A 17,824-nucleotide genomic window follows, 5' to 3' on the forward strand; every position below is an offset into this window, starting at 1 on the left:
TTTGTAACAATGGTCATTTTAAACTCAATTTTTATGACATAAAAACTTCAACATCCAAATAATAACATATATATAAAATCTAATAAAAGATATGATATTTGTAGAATAAAATTCAATTTTCGAAGTTATTAACCTGAAAAGTAAAAATAAATTGAAATTCGAATCGATAGTGAAAACAACGAGTATACATATATATTTATAAAAATTGATTTAAAAACTTTTTATAGTTAAAATCAAAACTATGTATTTTAAAATGGTAGCAATTGTTCAAGTTATACCTGTGATTTTGATAATAAAATAGGTAGATACCTATGTATTTTCGTTCTATATATATTCAAATTTTTAATATCCTCGTTGTAATCACAATCGCTTCGTGACAAACTTTTTAAATTAGAAAATTTTTAACTATTATAGGTAAAAGAAAGTTAATACACAATATTATACTCGTTGTTTTATCACTTTTCTTCATTCAAATTTCAAACTTGACTGACTTTACGATGAACGTATAATGCAAATAATAGTCCTGAGAATATGAGAAAATAAATTTATTATTTTTAATCATATTTATACATGTTTTAAAAACTTATTGCAATAAAATTATTTTACATTTATTATAATAAATAATATTTGGCACAATTAATATTTATAAGACGAAGAAGAATAGGATTTGTAAATAGTTCGAGCATCATAGTTCTGAATTTATGCGTGTGAACCACAAAAAACTAAACCTAAAACTTTTTTTAAATATTATTTTAACTAATTAAAATTAGTCCGTCGAAATTCTTTGTACTTTTGTGGTCTCTTTGTGGGTGAAGATACACCTAGCAATTTTCTGGTTGAGTAAAGTATGCCGAATATTGGTATTGAATGAAGTGTAAAGTAGTGTTTTGATAATTTTTTTTCATTGAATTTTACCGATAATTTTACAGTCATTCTTTTTAGTGCATGAATCGTTAAGGTGACGGATACAAAGCCATATGGGCGTAATTATCAAAGCGGTAGTGAGTAATGATTACATAATTAGAACTATGTGAATTAGTGCCCAGATTGCTGCAACGTTTATTATAAATGTCTAAATCGATATCACAAATATTTGTCATGGAATCCTTTTGTTTTGTTTTTTGGTATATTACAAAAATGCATTTTAATTGGCCCCTATGTGTTAATTAATTTAAAAACTAAATGACTCAGTTTACGTATTTCTAACTATAGTCTTTATTAATATCATTGTTTTTGGTTATCCTTGAATTTGTTTTTGGATGGTTCTACTTAAATAATCTTTAAAAACATTACCTGCTACAACTTTTAATCCATTTGTTAGTTGATCAGTGAAACTATTTCCAGTTCCTTTAGCAGGTGGTTGATTTCCATATCGTGTTCCATATTGTTGTTGTCCTCCATATCCTTGTTGTCCACCATAACCTTGTTGTCCACCATAACCTTGTTGCCCACCATAACCTTGCTGTCCTCCATAGCCACCATACCCTTGTTGTCCACCGTACCCTTGGTTGGGATATCCTCCTTGACTTCCACCGTATCCTTGATTAGGATAACCCCCTTGACTAGGGTAGCCTTGATTTGGATATCCTCCTCCATATGGATATTGAGATCCCCCAGTATTTGCACTTGGATAATTAGAACCACGATTACCACTTGGATAACCAGATCCTGGACTTCCCCCTGGATATCCTGAACCAGGTTGGCCTCCCTGGTATCCAGGACCACTAGGTAGCACAACTCCAGTTCGTGGACGTGAAGTGGTACCATCTGGTTGTAGGCCAGGATACAAAGGTGCAGAAGGATTATTATCACTATTACTCTGTGGAACATGAGATGCTGAAAAAAGGTACATTCATAAAAGAATTATACTGCAGTTTCAATGACAGTAAGATAATTGTTTGAAAATACTAACCAACACTTCGGGAGCTAACACATTTTGGTTGACCATTTTCTAAATGACATTGTTGCCCTGGGGGACAATCAAAAGTAGAACAAGACAAACTGCTTGTACGCTCACAAGTTGGATACCTGTAATTTGATTTTAACAACAATTTTATTGGTTTCTCAAATTAAATGTATTTTTATAGCCTAAAGATATACTAGAAGGATGATTTAAAAAATAAATAATTTTATTTTATTTCATTGTTCTTTAGTGTAGTTTCTTACCTTCCACATTCATTTGAACTATACGTGCAAGGATCTTCTTTCATAATACACACTTCATTGTTTAAACAACCAATATCTTTACATGTTCGTCCATACTCTGAAATTATAAAAATACTTCAATGCAAATGGTGGAATTTACATAAGAATGTTTTAAATTTAAAAAGGTACAGGGTAGATTATTTTAATCAATAAGTGGATAAATCTTGTAGGCTAACTAAGATACAGAAACATTTTTAAATACAAATTTTGAACTTATAAGGGGACATCTTTTAGACATCTTGAATTTGATGTTGTTTTTCAGGGTTATCTAAAATTTATCTCAAGCTCAGATTCCTTTATTCCGTTAGCCATTTTGGGAAGTGTTCATGCAGACTACCGCAATTCTAATTCCACATGTTCAAATTGTTTGCTTCTTTCGATGCAAAGATTACATTCCCGAAATTTTTCATATTACAGTTTTAGACTGTCACAAATAGACAGCAAGTCCATGCTGGATGTTTTCGGGTGAAATGAACCACCATCAATCATTTTGAAAAAGATACTACCGTATTTAAAAGTAATTTTAAGCACCATAGCGTCAGCTTGCGCGGTACAGGTGAGTACCGGTGAGAATATGAATGTCACGACCCTTGGTGTCTCATCCCTGTACCACCCATTAATGCCGTACAGAAATTAACACGTACAGCATCAGAAATAGGACAGGAGATCAAAATGGGCTTGATGTCTAAAAAGCCTACCATTTAAAAATTCCCAGGGTTTCCAATAGATAATGAAGAATATGGTGTCAGAAATTTCTGCTTTCGGGATTTATCATTAAAATGTGATTATTAAAAAAGAATCTTATATCTAAGTTTGAACATCTCATATCACCAAATACTTAATCTAGGGTTATTTAGGGAAAAAATGGGCGCTGTATAAATATAATTTTTATAATATATTTACTTGAATATGCATTTGATGGTGTAAATGAAACAACCAAACATACGGATAAAACCAGAAACATTTCTGATCCGGACATTCTGGTCTTGTTCTTTGGGCTCAGCAACTAAAACAAACAAAAATAAATTTTTATTTGTATAAAAAAAAATTATACATATACCCTTAATAAATATCGAATACTAATTTCGTGTGCGCACTTGTGATATTGGTTCAAAATGTGTTAAATTTGGAAAGACAAACATAAGCTTTTATCTTATATAATAACAGTGAAAACTTTTTTTAAATGAAACAAAGGTCATAAAACTGCGGTAAATAGATTCAATACTTCTAAACTTCAATATTCTGTGGGAAAATTGTAAATTCTTTATAATTTCAAATTATTAATTTATACTGAATTCTTATAATGTATAAATCGAAAATATGACAACAACCTGCACAAATATAGAGTTTTTTACTGGTTTTGTAAGTAATTGTCTACCCAGCAGCGAATATAACTTTTTGTTGTCCTAGATTTTTATAGCAAATGGTGCCCTGGTTTTTAATTTTTTATATTGTTAATTTATTTGAAGTAAAATTGTTACAGCTTTTAAGGTATACTTTAGTGGCTGAAATACTGTTTCTGTACGATTTTACGAAAGCACCTACTGTGTCTTATAAATCCATCATTTTGAATATCTACAATTCTACATTTCGATTAATTTGTTGATGGCTCCATTTTAGTTTTTTTATTTTATTCCATAATCGTATCATGGGTAACGAATCATTTTAGCAGATAATCACTTACACGCTCTTTTTTTTTTATATTTTAAAATACTAAAAATATGGATGTTATTGTTAAGTAATTGTATTGATTTTTATAAAATGGAATAATTGAATTTAATATTTATAACAACAATATAATATAGAAATATGCAAGCTCGAAAGAGCTTTATTTGCTTGTATTTTATAATCGAATGGGTGATGTATTAAAGGTGCGTTAAATAGATTCGAATTGGTATGTATAAACATCTGTATGTAAGGGATGTTGATATGGAGGATTTGCAGTAAATAATAGACCGGCTGCCACAAAGAGAAAATATTTTCTTTTAAATAATGGGTATCGATAAGGCCTCATTTCTGCCTCAGAATAACGAAAAAAAGCCATGGAAACTTGGTGTCTAATGGAAGAATATTTATTTAGAGAAAAAAATTACAATTAATATTATACTTGCAGGACGCCAAACTTTTACTAAACTGTAATTATTGCTCAAAATGTTACATTTTCAGTAACTTTTTTTCTAAAGAGCGCAAGATGGAAGCAATGTAATTATTCCTTGTATATATGAAACATATCAAGGTATACTAAGTTTAGTCCCAAGTTTGTAAGCTTAAAAATATTGATGCTACGAACTAAATTTTGGTATAGGTGTTCATAAAATTTACCTATAGAGTTCATTTCCGGTTGTCCGCCTGTCCGTGCCCGTCTGTCAATACGATAACTCAAAAACGAAAAGAGGTATCAAGCCTTAACGCCATTACATGGTTTTGAAACATTCCAAGTTTTAAATATGGAAGTTATGTGAGGATTTCTGATTAGATTTTTCCTTATGTATTATAGGGTGTGTGATGATGTTTTCATACACCATTGGGTGTGCTACTTCATGAGAGTACAATATATACCCATCTACTGGATGAGCAAATTAATAAACAACATTTTTTTTATCAAAGGCAGATTAAATGTAGAGAGCACCCTTGATAAGCATCTTATCGGCACCCCTCTATCGGATATATATTACAAATTTTAATTAGTACTTATATAATAACTAGCTCTATGTATAAAAACTTCCACGCGTGCACCCCATTGTGACTTTACGCCCTTAGACATTTGCCTTACGGACAATTTGCCTTTGATCAGAATAATTTTGTTTTGACTGTCTATAGTAATCAAATCAAAAGATATTTTTTAAATTTTGTGTTAAAACCCATCTATGAATTCATCATAGTAATCAGAATTTAAAAAAAATCTATTGATGTGGATTGGTGTCGACCTAGACACCTTACAACCTACGCTGGAATATTTACTGTAGTGTTATTTATTATGAAACTATATTCTTAAATTTATTTTTAATGTTTGTGTACTATATAAGTCAAAGTCCCTCATACATGATACTTTTAATACCTTTTTCTATCTCAACACATTATGCCACATAGCATATGAGGGTGAGACTGTACACTTCAATGGAAAACATACGTTACACATTTTCATTTGAACAAATAGAAAGAAACGAAAAAATTATACAGAAGTCGGGACCTGAATTTAAGTCCTCTAGATATCCATTCTAAGACGTAACCAATTTGGTCACTACTGTTCTATCTGAGTGGCACAAATTAAATGTAACCTCTTCGTTTCTTTGAGTACCGGCATCTGTGTAATTTTTTCGTTTCTTTCTATTCGTTCAAATAAAAATTTATTGTAGTGTTTCAACAAAAATATGGGAAAATAAATTTTGATATACCATTGTTTGGCATTTGAATTTATATCATAGAAGTAATAACATAGAACCGTAATGTGACTATCCAAACGGTTGATCGTTATAGAGAGAGACATAAAAAATGTACGCTTATAGCTGTCTTCATCTGTCTTATATTATCTCTTTGAAATACACAGACGTGTGCACGTATTTTATACAATAATTCAAAATCTTAATATTCGCGCTTTGTCAGGCTGCCAGGCAAAGAGGGAAGACGATCTTTTTTTCGCTCTCTTTTTTAACGGTCAATAATTCACTTATTGCGTTTCCTATGCTTTTAAACCTCTATGTCATATAACCTCTTTTATTTATATACTTCATATAATCAGGCTTTAACTAATCTATTAGAACTTGAGAGAAGATACACAATAAATTTTTCATCATCTTGTATAAGATGTATAATAGATGCCACGTTATAAATAATTATTTTATATTCATTATAGGGGGTGTGTTGCTTTTTTACTTTATAAATATTATTTATTGATTCAATAATATTTGTTGTAAATAATAATAATAATAATAGACTTTATATATTATTCACAGAAAAAATATTGCAAAAAAAAAAAAAAAACGGTAAGTATATTGTATTGCAAAATCAAAATTTTATTTTAAAATATACACATATAATATAATATAATATAATAATACTTTTGAAATCATTTATGGCGGAATCACTTATCACTCAGCGACATGGGAAATATAATTACTGTTAAATGAGCAAACTCTCATGTTTTATATAAAGAGTGTCCGCTTTAATCTGGACTTCTTCGATGTCTTTTATAAGATAGTTCTTGCTCATTTCTGGTACGAGATAAATGTATAGTTTAAACAAGTGAAAGCAAACAATTGACTGAGTTAATTGTTGAAATACTATGTATAGACTGTGCTGATTACTCTGTCACATTACACATACATAAATGACACACATATATAACTGATATTTCCATATAATACATACTATAAAATTTGAACTCTCACGGGTAAACAGTGATATTTACGAAAACATTTTTCAAACAAAAGTTGTTTATTTTTTTTTATAAGGAACATTTTTTATATTTAAACTTTTGTTCTATCTCTAACGATTTACAAGATGGGTTCTACGCAACCAAGACCCAATTGACCAATATTGCTCATTTACGAACTCGACCTCACTTTTTACGTCCTTAGCACGCTATAAATTCCAGCTTGATATCTTCTTTCGTTTTTGAGTTATCGTGATGACAGACGGATAGACGACAGACAGACAGACAATCGGAAATGGACTAATTAGGTGATTTTATGAACACTTTGTTCATAGCATCAATATTTTTAAGCGTTACAAACTTGGGACTAAATTTGGTATACCTTGGTATATTTCGTATACATGGTATAAAAAGTAAACCCTAAATAACATAAAAATTAGTATTAAAAGTTATTTTTCTAATAAGAATATAAATAATTTTTCTCTATATTTCTGCTGAACGTAAAGATGAACAACTTTCCAATTTAAACTATCCCTCCAGCTCTTACCAGTAATGAGGGTTGAATTTTAAAAGATCTTGTTAGACCAACTATATAGTACTGACTTATTATGCTATACAATTTTTGTTTAAAACATTTTTTGTAAAACCTTCTTTATTTCGATTTAGAATCTTAAATTAAATTAAATGGGGGTGGTCAAGGAATATATTTCTACCAAAAATATTATTTTTCATTTTTAACATTCCTTATTTTATTTTTATACCATGTATATGAAATATATCAAGGTATACTAAGTTTAGTCCCAAGAATCTAACGCTTTAAAATATTGATGCTACCAACAAAATTTTGGTACAAGTGTTGATAAAATCACCTAATTAGTTCGTTGTTTGTCTGTCTATCCATCTGACTCAAAAACGTAAACGTAAAACGTAAAAAGTGAGGTCGAGTTCGTTAATGCTGGCATGAGATTTTAAAAAGTTGCACAATGAAAATGTTAACATATCCCTTAAGGATGTTCCAGCATGGTATTTGCAGTTTCTATGTTAAAGCAATGGTACAATTTTTTTTTCGACAGAATTTAACGAAAAATTAAATTTAAGAATTTAATAATGCTTACTATTAATTCCCAAAGTTTCAGAAATTTTGACCGTTTAAAATGGGAAATAATTATGCCAACGTCCCAATTTCGATCAATTTACGTCAAAATTAATATCTCGAAAGTGAAAATTAATTTCTAAATTTTTTTTTTAGAATTGTATTGTATAAACATTTTTTTCTACTTTTTCTTCAATATATAATAATATCATAAAAAATAGTTGGAGAGACCGGACATTTTACATGCTTTAAATGGGACATGACCCTCAAAATCGCGAACTTTGTCTTTAAATATCTCGCGATCTAAACGGTCAAAAATTATGAAATTTTAGGAATTCATAAATAAAGCTATTATAAACCCGAGAAAAAAAATTCGGCCAAATCTGTCGAAAAGTGATTTCATGCTGGTACTACCTTAAACAGCCTCAAAGGTTAAATTTTGTATGATTTGCATAAGTAGTCAGGTTCATGAATCTTTATTTGTCAAATAATTTAAAAGCACGTATTTTAATAACATTGAATTCCTATCTCCTTAAAATTTCTATTAATGACGTAAAAGATACAAACGTTACATATCAATAATTTTTTTAAACTTACGAAATTCTTTTGATGAGTTTAAGTAATTTTTTTGAAAAGAATAACATATTTAAATATTGATAAACTTTGATTCTTACGTTATCAAATAATTCATAAAATCAATTAATAGTTTTATAAGTTTGGAAATTTGAATACACATTTCTCCATAGACGTAACTATTGTTAATGAAAGAGGAGAAAGTTAACAAAAACAGTTATTATTTATTGGTTGTAAAAATTGTCTGATTTTATAAGTGATCTAAAAGAAAACCCTATCATATTGATACCAGTTCGCCATGAGTGTTTTCATATATGGTATTATGTTCATGGCGTGGGATAACCACTTACTTTAATTTTTAGACGATGCAAATAACCGCCTTTTTTCAAAAATCTTTTAAAAATCCACCAAAAAAGATATTGGTAAATTTTTGTGTAAATAACTTTTTTGGATTTTTGTTTTTGATAACATTACGCACCTATTCCCCATGGTCACGAAGTGTGTACCTCAGAAAAATTGACCTCCAAATAGGGGGATTGAACTATAATTCATTTAAGCTTTATTGTTTGAGAAATACGAACAAACATACGAAAGATTTATGCTAATTCAATTCGTACTCATGGAATTTTGAGTTGAGTTTGATACAGGAAAGGTATCTAATAATGGGGTTAATACAGGAAAGACTTATTTGGCAGGCTTTATTGAAATGGGATCACATACATCACAATGTACCTGAAAAGTAGCCATACAATTTTTAATTAATATGTTACAAAGAAGGCCCATTTTTTTAAGAAAACTCAGAACTAACCAAACACTTAAAATATAACTTAAATTTTTTTATTGAATGACAAAGAAGAAAAATAATGATATGTTCTAGCGTCTGAACACATCATGCAAAAATTAATGAAAGCTACTATTAACATAGCCATCATATTGATATTTATCAAAATGTTAAAAACTATTGTGTTCTTTCCGAATGTGACGATACTGATTAGTATTATGTCCTTATCATATTATTTATATATCTGATTTCTATGAATATTTTATTAATCTTAGGTCAAATTTTTGTGTTTGATTGATACATTGATTTGAAATGTATATCATAATAACGTTTGAATTGAATTGAAACTTGAATTTTATAAAGGTTACAAAAGAGCAATATTCGGCAAACGTCACTTTATTATAGATTGCGACGTAATATGCATGCTTAGAAGTTATTATCGATCATCGACCCAAGTTTTGTACTTTTTGTAGTTCATTGTAAAAGGTCAATATTTCAAGCTTTTGATAATGCTTTACTTTTAAATGCTAATAATAATTGTGCATGCTTCAAAATTCATGAATAACAAGAAGGGAATGGATAGAGAATGCTATTCTAAAATGAATAATTTTTACTTTAAAATTAAGCCCAAAAACGTTATGATGCTCGGGTGTGGGTGTGTAGGTGTTTGTGCACGTAGGCTTTGAAAACTTATATTCTGGAATGTGGCTTCATCTAGTGATAAATGCCGGAACTACATTGTAATCTCGAGAAAAAGACTTAAATATAATTATATAAGTTGTCTATTTTAACAAACACTAAAATTATTTTAAGTCTTAATCAAGGCAGAAGTAGAAAAGTGTTGGATAGAATGACTGAAGTAGTCAATGTAGCTAGTGTTTTTTATATTAAGGCAACGAATTGTTGAAAGTTAAGAAACATCTTGTATTAATACCCGAGTAGTTACAGGAAACATTCAGTCGAGGTAATTGATAAATCATCCATAAATGAAAAATCACAGACGTCAATCATTGTAGGTAGCGATTAGTGAAATGAAGAGGATATAGACAAATGATTAGCTGCTTTGTTACTGCCCAGTAATATGAAAAAGCGTTCCATCCAGTTAGGTCACAGGATACTAAACTCCTGAAAGGGAAGGTTCTTGCCAGAATTATTTATTGTTGAATTTACCCACATACAACCTGCCTTAGCCCTAGTTTGCCAATCTTTGCGCAAGCCTTTGTCAAGATTGGATTTGTCAACTCTTGCCCAAGTTTGATACAGCATTTGTTTACCAGTCCTTGCTTAAGCTTTAGCGAAGGCTAATGAAACAAGTTTGTTTCATTAATTGTGTTTGTTAATTTGTATTAATGTTTTATACAGTTATCCCAGTACAAAGATGTTTGTGTGAACAAAAGCGCTGGACTTGCAGGAAGCACAGTCACTTCTCCCAGGCTCAGTCGGTGGCAAACTCGTATAGTAAATATACTTAAAAAATATGCATAAATATTAAAATTAATGAATACATGTTACATTCAAATACATGTATCTACCATGACACTATAACAAATGCAAAATTAAATTTTTTTTAGTTGTACCCCGGCTTAGGTCAATATCTGAAACCCAACATTGAAACGGTGTTATCATTCGATACTGATACGAGATTGAGCCAAATTTCGTTTCCAAGCTTGGCTCGATGCTTCAAATTTTCCAAACAGGCTTGAATTCAAATTGGTCCAGATGTTATTTTCTACATGAAAACGGCTGCATTAGCCAAATGCCTATTCAGTTAGTGGGCTAATGGTGCTATTTTGTTTACAATGTAAAATATCACTTAGTAAATCACTTATAATTTAGATATTTCATACTTCAAAACACTCTTCTTGTTTATCTTAAACATAACATAGAAATTACGAAAGATATCCTTTAAAATATTCAATTGTAAGAAATTGAAATAAAACTAATTCTAAATAAAATTATCATATTTTATTTGTCCTAATTAAGTAATATAAACTCTTTTATTCAAATTTATAAAATTGAATAGGTTTTTCAATTACACACACCATTTTATTTATTTTTTGTATTATTTATCTTGCTCAAAAGGAAATAATCTTTTATTATTGTACAAAAGTAGCAAGCCTGCTTCTTATTACTTATTCTTGATGACCTATAATATAATGCAGAGGCACTTAATAAAAAACTTATTTTTTTATCATTATCAATGTTAATTTTATACAAGAACTAGCATGATACTCGCCATCGCGTTGTCATTTATCCCAATCCCATAGCACTCGAAAAACTGTTTATTATGAATACAAATTATTTAGTGCTTAATACAAATTATTTAGTGCATGCTTTGCTTTTAAATAAAATTTACCATCGAAACGGGCTGGTAACTGACAGTATCTTTATAAATTTTATCCTATGTTTTATGCTGATGTATGAGCTATATTTAAATTTGTAATTAATATAGAAAAAAATTTTTTTCTTGTTTTTGTAATATGTATCAAGGTACACTTAGTTTAGTCCCAAGTTTGTAACGGTTAAAATTATTGATACTACGAACACAATTTTGGTATAGGTGTTCATAAAATCACCTAATTAGTCCATTTCCGATTGTCTGCCCGTCTGTGAACACGATAACTTATAGTAGGGGAGCCCAAGAGGGGATTTTGGGATTTACTAAAGCGCGGCAGATTAACATACAGGGAGGAACCTAGTACCCCATTAAATACCTCCACTAAGTATTAGCCCCGTATATGTGGCCGCGCGTCAAGGATAAAGGATCAGATTAGTAAAAAAAAATTGATCATCTGAAATTCTCGAGCGCGTCAGATTAAGGTAGGGTAAGTTAGTTATATGCTAAAAAGTGTATATTCCACTAATCTGACAATTTTCGATTGACGATAAGAAGTAGGTGGGTTACAAACTTGTAAAAAAAAAACGTCATCTCGACTTTCTCGAGCGTGGCTAAATTTTTTTTTATTTTGAAGGTAATAATTCAACGTTCACAAATAATATATAATCTGACGATTTCCGTAAGCCGAAGTAAGGAAAAATAATCGATAAAGTTTAATGCATGCAGCTACGTGATGCCGGTATTCCCCTTCTCGCGTTTCTATTCCTCTCTCACTCTTTCTCTATCTATGACTCTCTCACTCCGTCCCCACTTTGGGTTCTGTTGCCATGACGCCATGACAGCTGATTGCACAGATGGTTTTGTTTACAACGTATTTGTAACGCCTGAAATTATTTTGCGATTTTGATGTTTATTATGTGAATTAAAATTTGAAAAAAAGTTACTATGAGTGACATTAATGTAAAGTGTGTGTTTTGTGGTGAAACTAATTTACAAAAAACTGTCAAAATACAAAAATACAAAAAAAAATTCTTTCCATTGTCAGTTTAGGCGAATCCCTCCAGATAATCGTCAGATTATGAGACAGCACGTTTAAGATATATAAATGAACCATATATATCTTAATCTGACGCGCTCGAGTATTTCAAAATGGCGATTTTTTTTTGCACATTCTTATAATGGCTGCGAGTTTAGGTCACATCCAAATCGTCAGATTATTATATAAGAGCCTTCTTTTAGGTTCACTTAACATCCCCTTTGAAAATCTGACGCGCTCGATTAAATTTTTTTTGTTTCCGTTTTCAACCCTTACGCGCGACCACCCCCATCATGGAAACAATCAGATTAACATACGTATGTTTTCAAAAAAACGTAGGACATGGATGCTATTAATATCTGATGCGCTCGAGTATGTCCATGCAACTGTTTTTTTTTACATTTTTGAAAATTTATAGCCGCTCCCCCCACCGATGAAAGTGTATATATTATATGATATTTTTTTCTTCTTATCATCTAAGCTTCGCAATCCAATAGGTCTCTTCGACGCTCGAGTAAATCCCGATTTAGCATCCTTGGCTCCCCTACTATTATGAACGAAAAAGATATCAAGCTGAAATTTGTATAGCGTGCTCAGGGTAAAAAGTGAGGTGGAATAAATAAATGAGCAACATAGGTCAATTAGGCCTTGGGTTCGTAGGACCCATCTTGTAAGCCGTTAGAATTAGAACCAAAGTTTAATGTAAAAAAATGTTCTTTATCAAAAAATAAAAACTTTTGTTCGAAACATTTTTTCGTTAACATCACTGTTTACCTGTGAGGGCGCAAATTTATAGTATTTATTATATGGGAATATTAGCTATCTATGTGTGACATGTATGTATGTGTAATGTGACAGTGTAATCAACACTGTCTATACATGGTATTTCAACAATTAACTCAGTCAATTGTTTGTTTTCACTTGTTTTAATTAAAAAGTAAAGAAAGCTATATTATTGAAAAGTTCTATTAAAATCCATTCAATAGTTTTCGATTATGCTCAGCGAAGCGGCTGGGTAACTACTATTTTTATAAATTATAGATTATGTGTTATGCTGATGTATGATTATGTGTTATGCTGATGTATTATGATGTATGATAATATTGTAAAGTTCCATTAAAATCCATTCAGTAGTTTCCGATATCGTCCAGCAAAGCGGGTGGGTAACTGCTATTTTTATAAATTATAGCCTGTAAGTTTGTCTGATGAGTGAGCTATATTATTGTTAAGTTTTATTCAAATCTATTCAGTAGTTTTTGCGTGAAAGCGTAACAAACAAGCAATCAGACAAAGTCACTTTCCCTTTTATAATATTTGTATTGTATATGTATGAGGATATCTAAGATGAATGTATTTATAAATTTATTTTCCATGTTTGTTAATTAGAATCAACTTTTTTTTTGCTTTTATTATTATAAAAAAAAATTTTGTTGCTATAATTATGGGAATTTCAATATAAAACCTTGAAAACTACATTTTGAAGTTAATTTTACTTTATATTTATGTTCCAATCTGATAAGACTTATAACGATCAGTAACTCTTCTAAAATTTGTAGTACTATTGATTTACTAAGCTACAATACTGAAGGAATAGCAGATTTAAAGAATTGTTTCATTCGAATAATCTAAATTTTTTGTGATTTTACGCTTGTCTTGACGGACCATGAGAAGTCATTTAAAAGTGTCAGCAGGCCCGTGTGCAGGAATTATCCAAGGGAGGGGTCAAACTTTTGTTCGCCATGCTAGGTAATAAAGTCAATAAAAACAAGAAATTCTTTTTTTCAAGTAAGAGAACTTAATAAGGTCAAAATGTGAAATTCAGTCCCTGTTTTTCAATAAGTGTATTCTGCGAGGTACAGGAAATAATTTTTCCAAAACTCTGTGTGCATCAACTTCCACAAAGCGATGTATATTGAACGAGGACTAAACCGTTTAGCCGATTTTCAGACATTGTCAATCATTTAGCAGACATTCGGAAACGCATCTTTATAGAGTATTTCGATTGAATTTTTGGCACCTCGTCAGGCAATGCGTTTTCGCCAAAGGTAAACTTCTGTCTACCTAGATGCCACGAGACAAGCTTTTGATAAAATATTGTGATGATTCAAAATTCGATCTATACTGAATCAGTCTGTATATTGGAGCGTTGAGCCTGTTATGACGCGAACATTGGCTTACCTTCTATGTCGTATTCATCGCGAATCATAATTTGGATATTTTCCTGAACTCTACTCCAAGATCCAGGCTTTCTGTTTGAAGTACTCGACTCAAAGACAAAGTCAAAGAATGTACCGAGCTCAAAATATGTATGGATATTTGATTCGTCAGTGGAAATGAGTCTCATAAATGGGTGCATTTACAGGACTATGTTCTTAGTGCAAAACTTATGTGGACAGATTCTCAATGGAAGGGATTTTGACCCCTAAAACCCTCCCGCCTTGCCCACGGGCCTGAGTGCTAGTATAAACAGCTGTAACTATCATGAAAACATGTGAAGCGAAAACAGGACTAAATTTTCAAGGTAAAAGGTTCAAATCATAAAAATTTGGAATTGCAATCATTAAAAAGTTGACGGGTCATTAATAAGTATTAAAATCATATGATAGTGAAATCGGTATTTGTTACACATCATTTATTTTACAAAATATTTTTAAGTTATATTTTATGATTTTATGGAGAAATTATAATAAATATATACAGATAAGCACGTAATCCAATAGGTGATGAGCCATCAATATTTTTAGTTTATTGCTGCTACCCAAATAAGAACATTAAAACATTAATAAGAATATTATGCTTATTTTTATTGGTCATTTTTTGAGCCTTTATTATAAAGGCAAACTCATCTACATATTATTGAATGATAAGAAGATATCGAGAGATAGACTTCTATCAAAACTAAGTGGCACCGAGCAAGAGAGAGTGTATGATGTATATGTATGTGCACTCGTATCTATACTCTCTCTTGTTCAGTGCCACTTAGTTTTGATAGAACTCTACACCGAATTAGAGAGTGAGTAAATACGAGAGTGAGCACTCGGATCAAACAAAATATGTTTCACTTTTCTACAGCGTGTTCGGTGAAGTGTTTATAGGTAGTATATACTAATATTATCAGTTGTCAATATAAAAATTTAAAAACTTTAAAATTTTCTGGTATACATAATATTATAATCGTGAAAGTTTGGATGAATGTTTGTTACTCAATCACCCTAGAACGGCTGAACGGATTTGGATGAAATTTAGCACAGAGATAGATTATATCTAGAATAGCACATAAACTTTTTATCTCGATAAAATGTAAGGTTACCGTAGGTAGATTTGTTTTAATGTTTCATAAAGCAAAGGACAGTTTCATAAAGACATGATTTTTTTAGTATGCGCGTATATACATTTTTTTTTCATGTACATTTGCGCGTCTACTTAACTTAACAGGACTTCTATATTCGGCGCTTTATGTGACGTCATATGGATAGTGTTTTATATGGATGGTTAAAACACAAATAAACTTTTACACAACTATGAAATTAGTATACAATACAGATGCGCCAAAAAACCGCGGGTTTAAGTATATTAGTGCAAACAATAAATATTTACAAATATTTTGTAGTGGACATGCACCTTTACATTTTTTGATACGAAACATTGTACAAGCGATATAAATAAATCAAATTACATCATTATTAAGATAATTTGTGATTTGAAACGCAATTCGTTAATTAGAGATGAATTATTCAAAATCAATACAGTAATTTGGATAGCAGAATAATCCTGCTAACAAAGTAAAACATACAAACATTTTTTTAACTATGTTTCTAGAAAGATCGAAAGAACAAAAAATAATCATAAAAAACAAATTGAATAAAATTAATAACCTTACATTATTCAACAATAATGTATTAAAATACGTCTGCGCGAACCGAAATAATAAATATTGTTGTCAAACATTGTTATAATATACTTTAACGCAACACAACAATCAAATCAATATATAAAAATTTGAAAAAAAAATTTACAGAATTAAATTGTAATATTTTAAATTATGCGCTAAAATAGTAAATAATACCAACTTATACAAAAAAATATATCTAAGTAATTAACACCACACAATTTTTAAGTAGAAACACGTTTATTTATTAATTTTGTACGTAAATAATTTATATTATTTTATTTTTGCAACACTATTACAAATAAAAACATAATAAAAATCTTTTTAAACTATTTTATAAAATGAGGATAGAATTAACACTTACATTTCAACAATAATATTGTTTTCTTTTGCACACTTAAAAATTATAATATTCTTATGATTTGACCTTACAATACAAAACTAAAAACAGAGTGGAATAGAAACTACTATTTCATGTCGCCGTCATGTCGTGCCATAAACATACATATACAAGAACATCAACCATGTTTCATTTCCCACTCAGTTACTTTAACTTATTATAGGTGGAATCAATGTTATTATTATTATTAAAATGATTGGCATCATTCAAATGTGTACAATTACCGTCATATTTCAATCATATTTATTTTATACTTTTACGGTATTTTTATATACATCTCTATGGCATGAAATTTTTTAACCGTGAGTCCATTATATTGAAGAAAGGTAATGTTTTACCCCTGGCGCGTGTGAAAATTTATGGAAACCATGTTTTCGATTTTTGCGTTTTTCTACAACATGATACATGAAAAAAATGGCGGACAATTTGTAACTGACGAAAAGGTTTAAAAAATAGGGTGCAATCTAGTAAAAAATAAAATTATTCTTCCCGTTCGTCAGTTTTAATTGTGTATCGCGTGATATTTTTTCACGTATCGTGTTGTCAATAACAATCTTTTAATTTATATAAGGCAGGAAAAACCTCCATTTTCTGAAATTCAATCATGCAAATTTCGCTTCATTATGGGATGGTGGTTTATTTATGTTATTTTGACTTCTAATTAATTATATTATGGCGTAGTTTAATGATCTTAGATATTATCAATATTTAAAATACAAGTACAGTCAAAACTGTTTATGGTAACGTCTTTTTACAACGTACATGAAATGGCTACATCAATTAATACTAGCTTCTATCACTGGTAGCGCTAGTGTAATATTGAGTAAATGATATATGATGTTTAGTCGTTTATATTTGCCGGTAGTAAAATAAAATTTTTGAAATAGCTGTGGTTAAATATTACTTAGTATAATATCCATCTATTAATTATTCTCTATAACAATTATTTAAATCCTTAAAACTCCTTTCTAATGTAAATTATTTTCTTTCCTCTTTTATCACTGTATTGCAATAATCACATGCGTTAATCCTGTAATGTTAAATGTGTTTAAAATTGTTTGCACACAACGGCGGATTCTAGGTAATTGCAGAATACTAATATGTTCAGGAAATTTGTTTAAATGTTGTCTATAGTTT

The 17,824-nt window shown here is 30.1% G+C and overlaps 1 protein-coding gene across 3 annotated transcripts in view; it reads right to left on the reverse strand.

Annotated features, from left to right (window-relative positions):
- Positions 1 to 16,808, reverse strand: part of LOC123295270 (RNA-binding protein FUS) — a 45,332-nt gene extending 28,524 nt beyond the window's left edge. Inside the window, exons 1-6 of one of the 3 annotated variants that reach the window (XM_044876549.1) lie at positions 16,652 to 16,808; positions 3,109 to 3,211; positions 2,167 to 2,263; positions 1,913 to 2,028; positions 1,294 to 1,836; positions 272 to 523 (exon numbers count right to left, since the gene is read on the reverse strand). In XM_044876549.1, the coding sequence (XP_044732484.1) occupies positions 477 to 523; positions 1,294 to 1,836; positions 1,913 to 2,028; positions 2,167 to 2,263; positions 3,109 to 3,184 (879 nt within the window). In that variant the 5' untranslated portion in view covers positions 3,185 to 3,211; positions 16,652 to 16,808 and the 3' untranslated portion in view covers positions 272 to 476. Of the gene's footprint in view, positions 1 to 271; positions 524 to 693; positions 1,837 to 1,912; positions 2,029 to 2,166; positions 2,264 to 3,108; positions 3,212 to 16,651 lie in introns of those variants that run through there. The other 2 variants (XM_044876550.1, XM_044876548.1) reach the window with 2 other exon arrangements.
- Between the last annotated feature and the right edge of the window lie 1,016 nt (positions 16,809 to 17,824).

Source organism: Chrysoperla carnea, chromosome 3 (assembly GCF_905475395.1).
Source record: "Chrysoperla carnea chromosome 3, inChrCarn1.1, whole genome shotgun sequence".
In the NCBI taxonomy this organism is placed as follows: Eukaryota; Metazoa; Arthropoda; class Insecta; order Neuroptera; family Chrysopidae; genus Chrysoperla; species Chrysoperla carnea.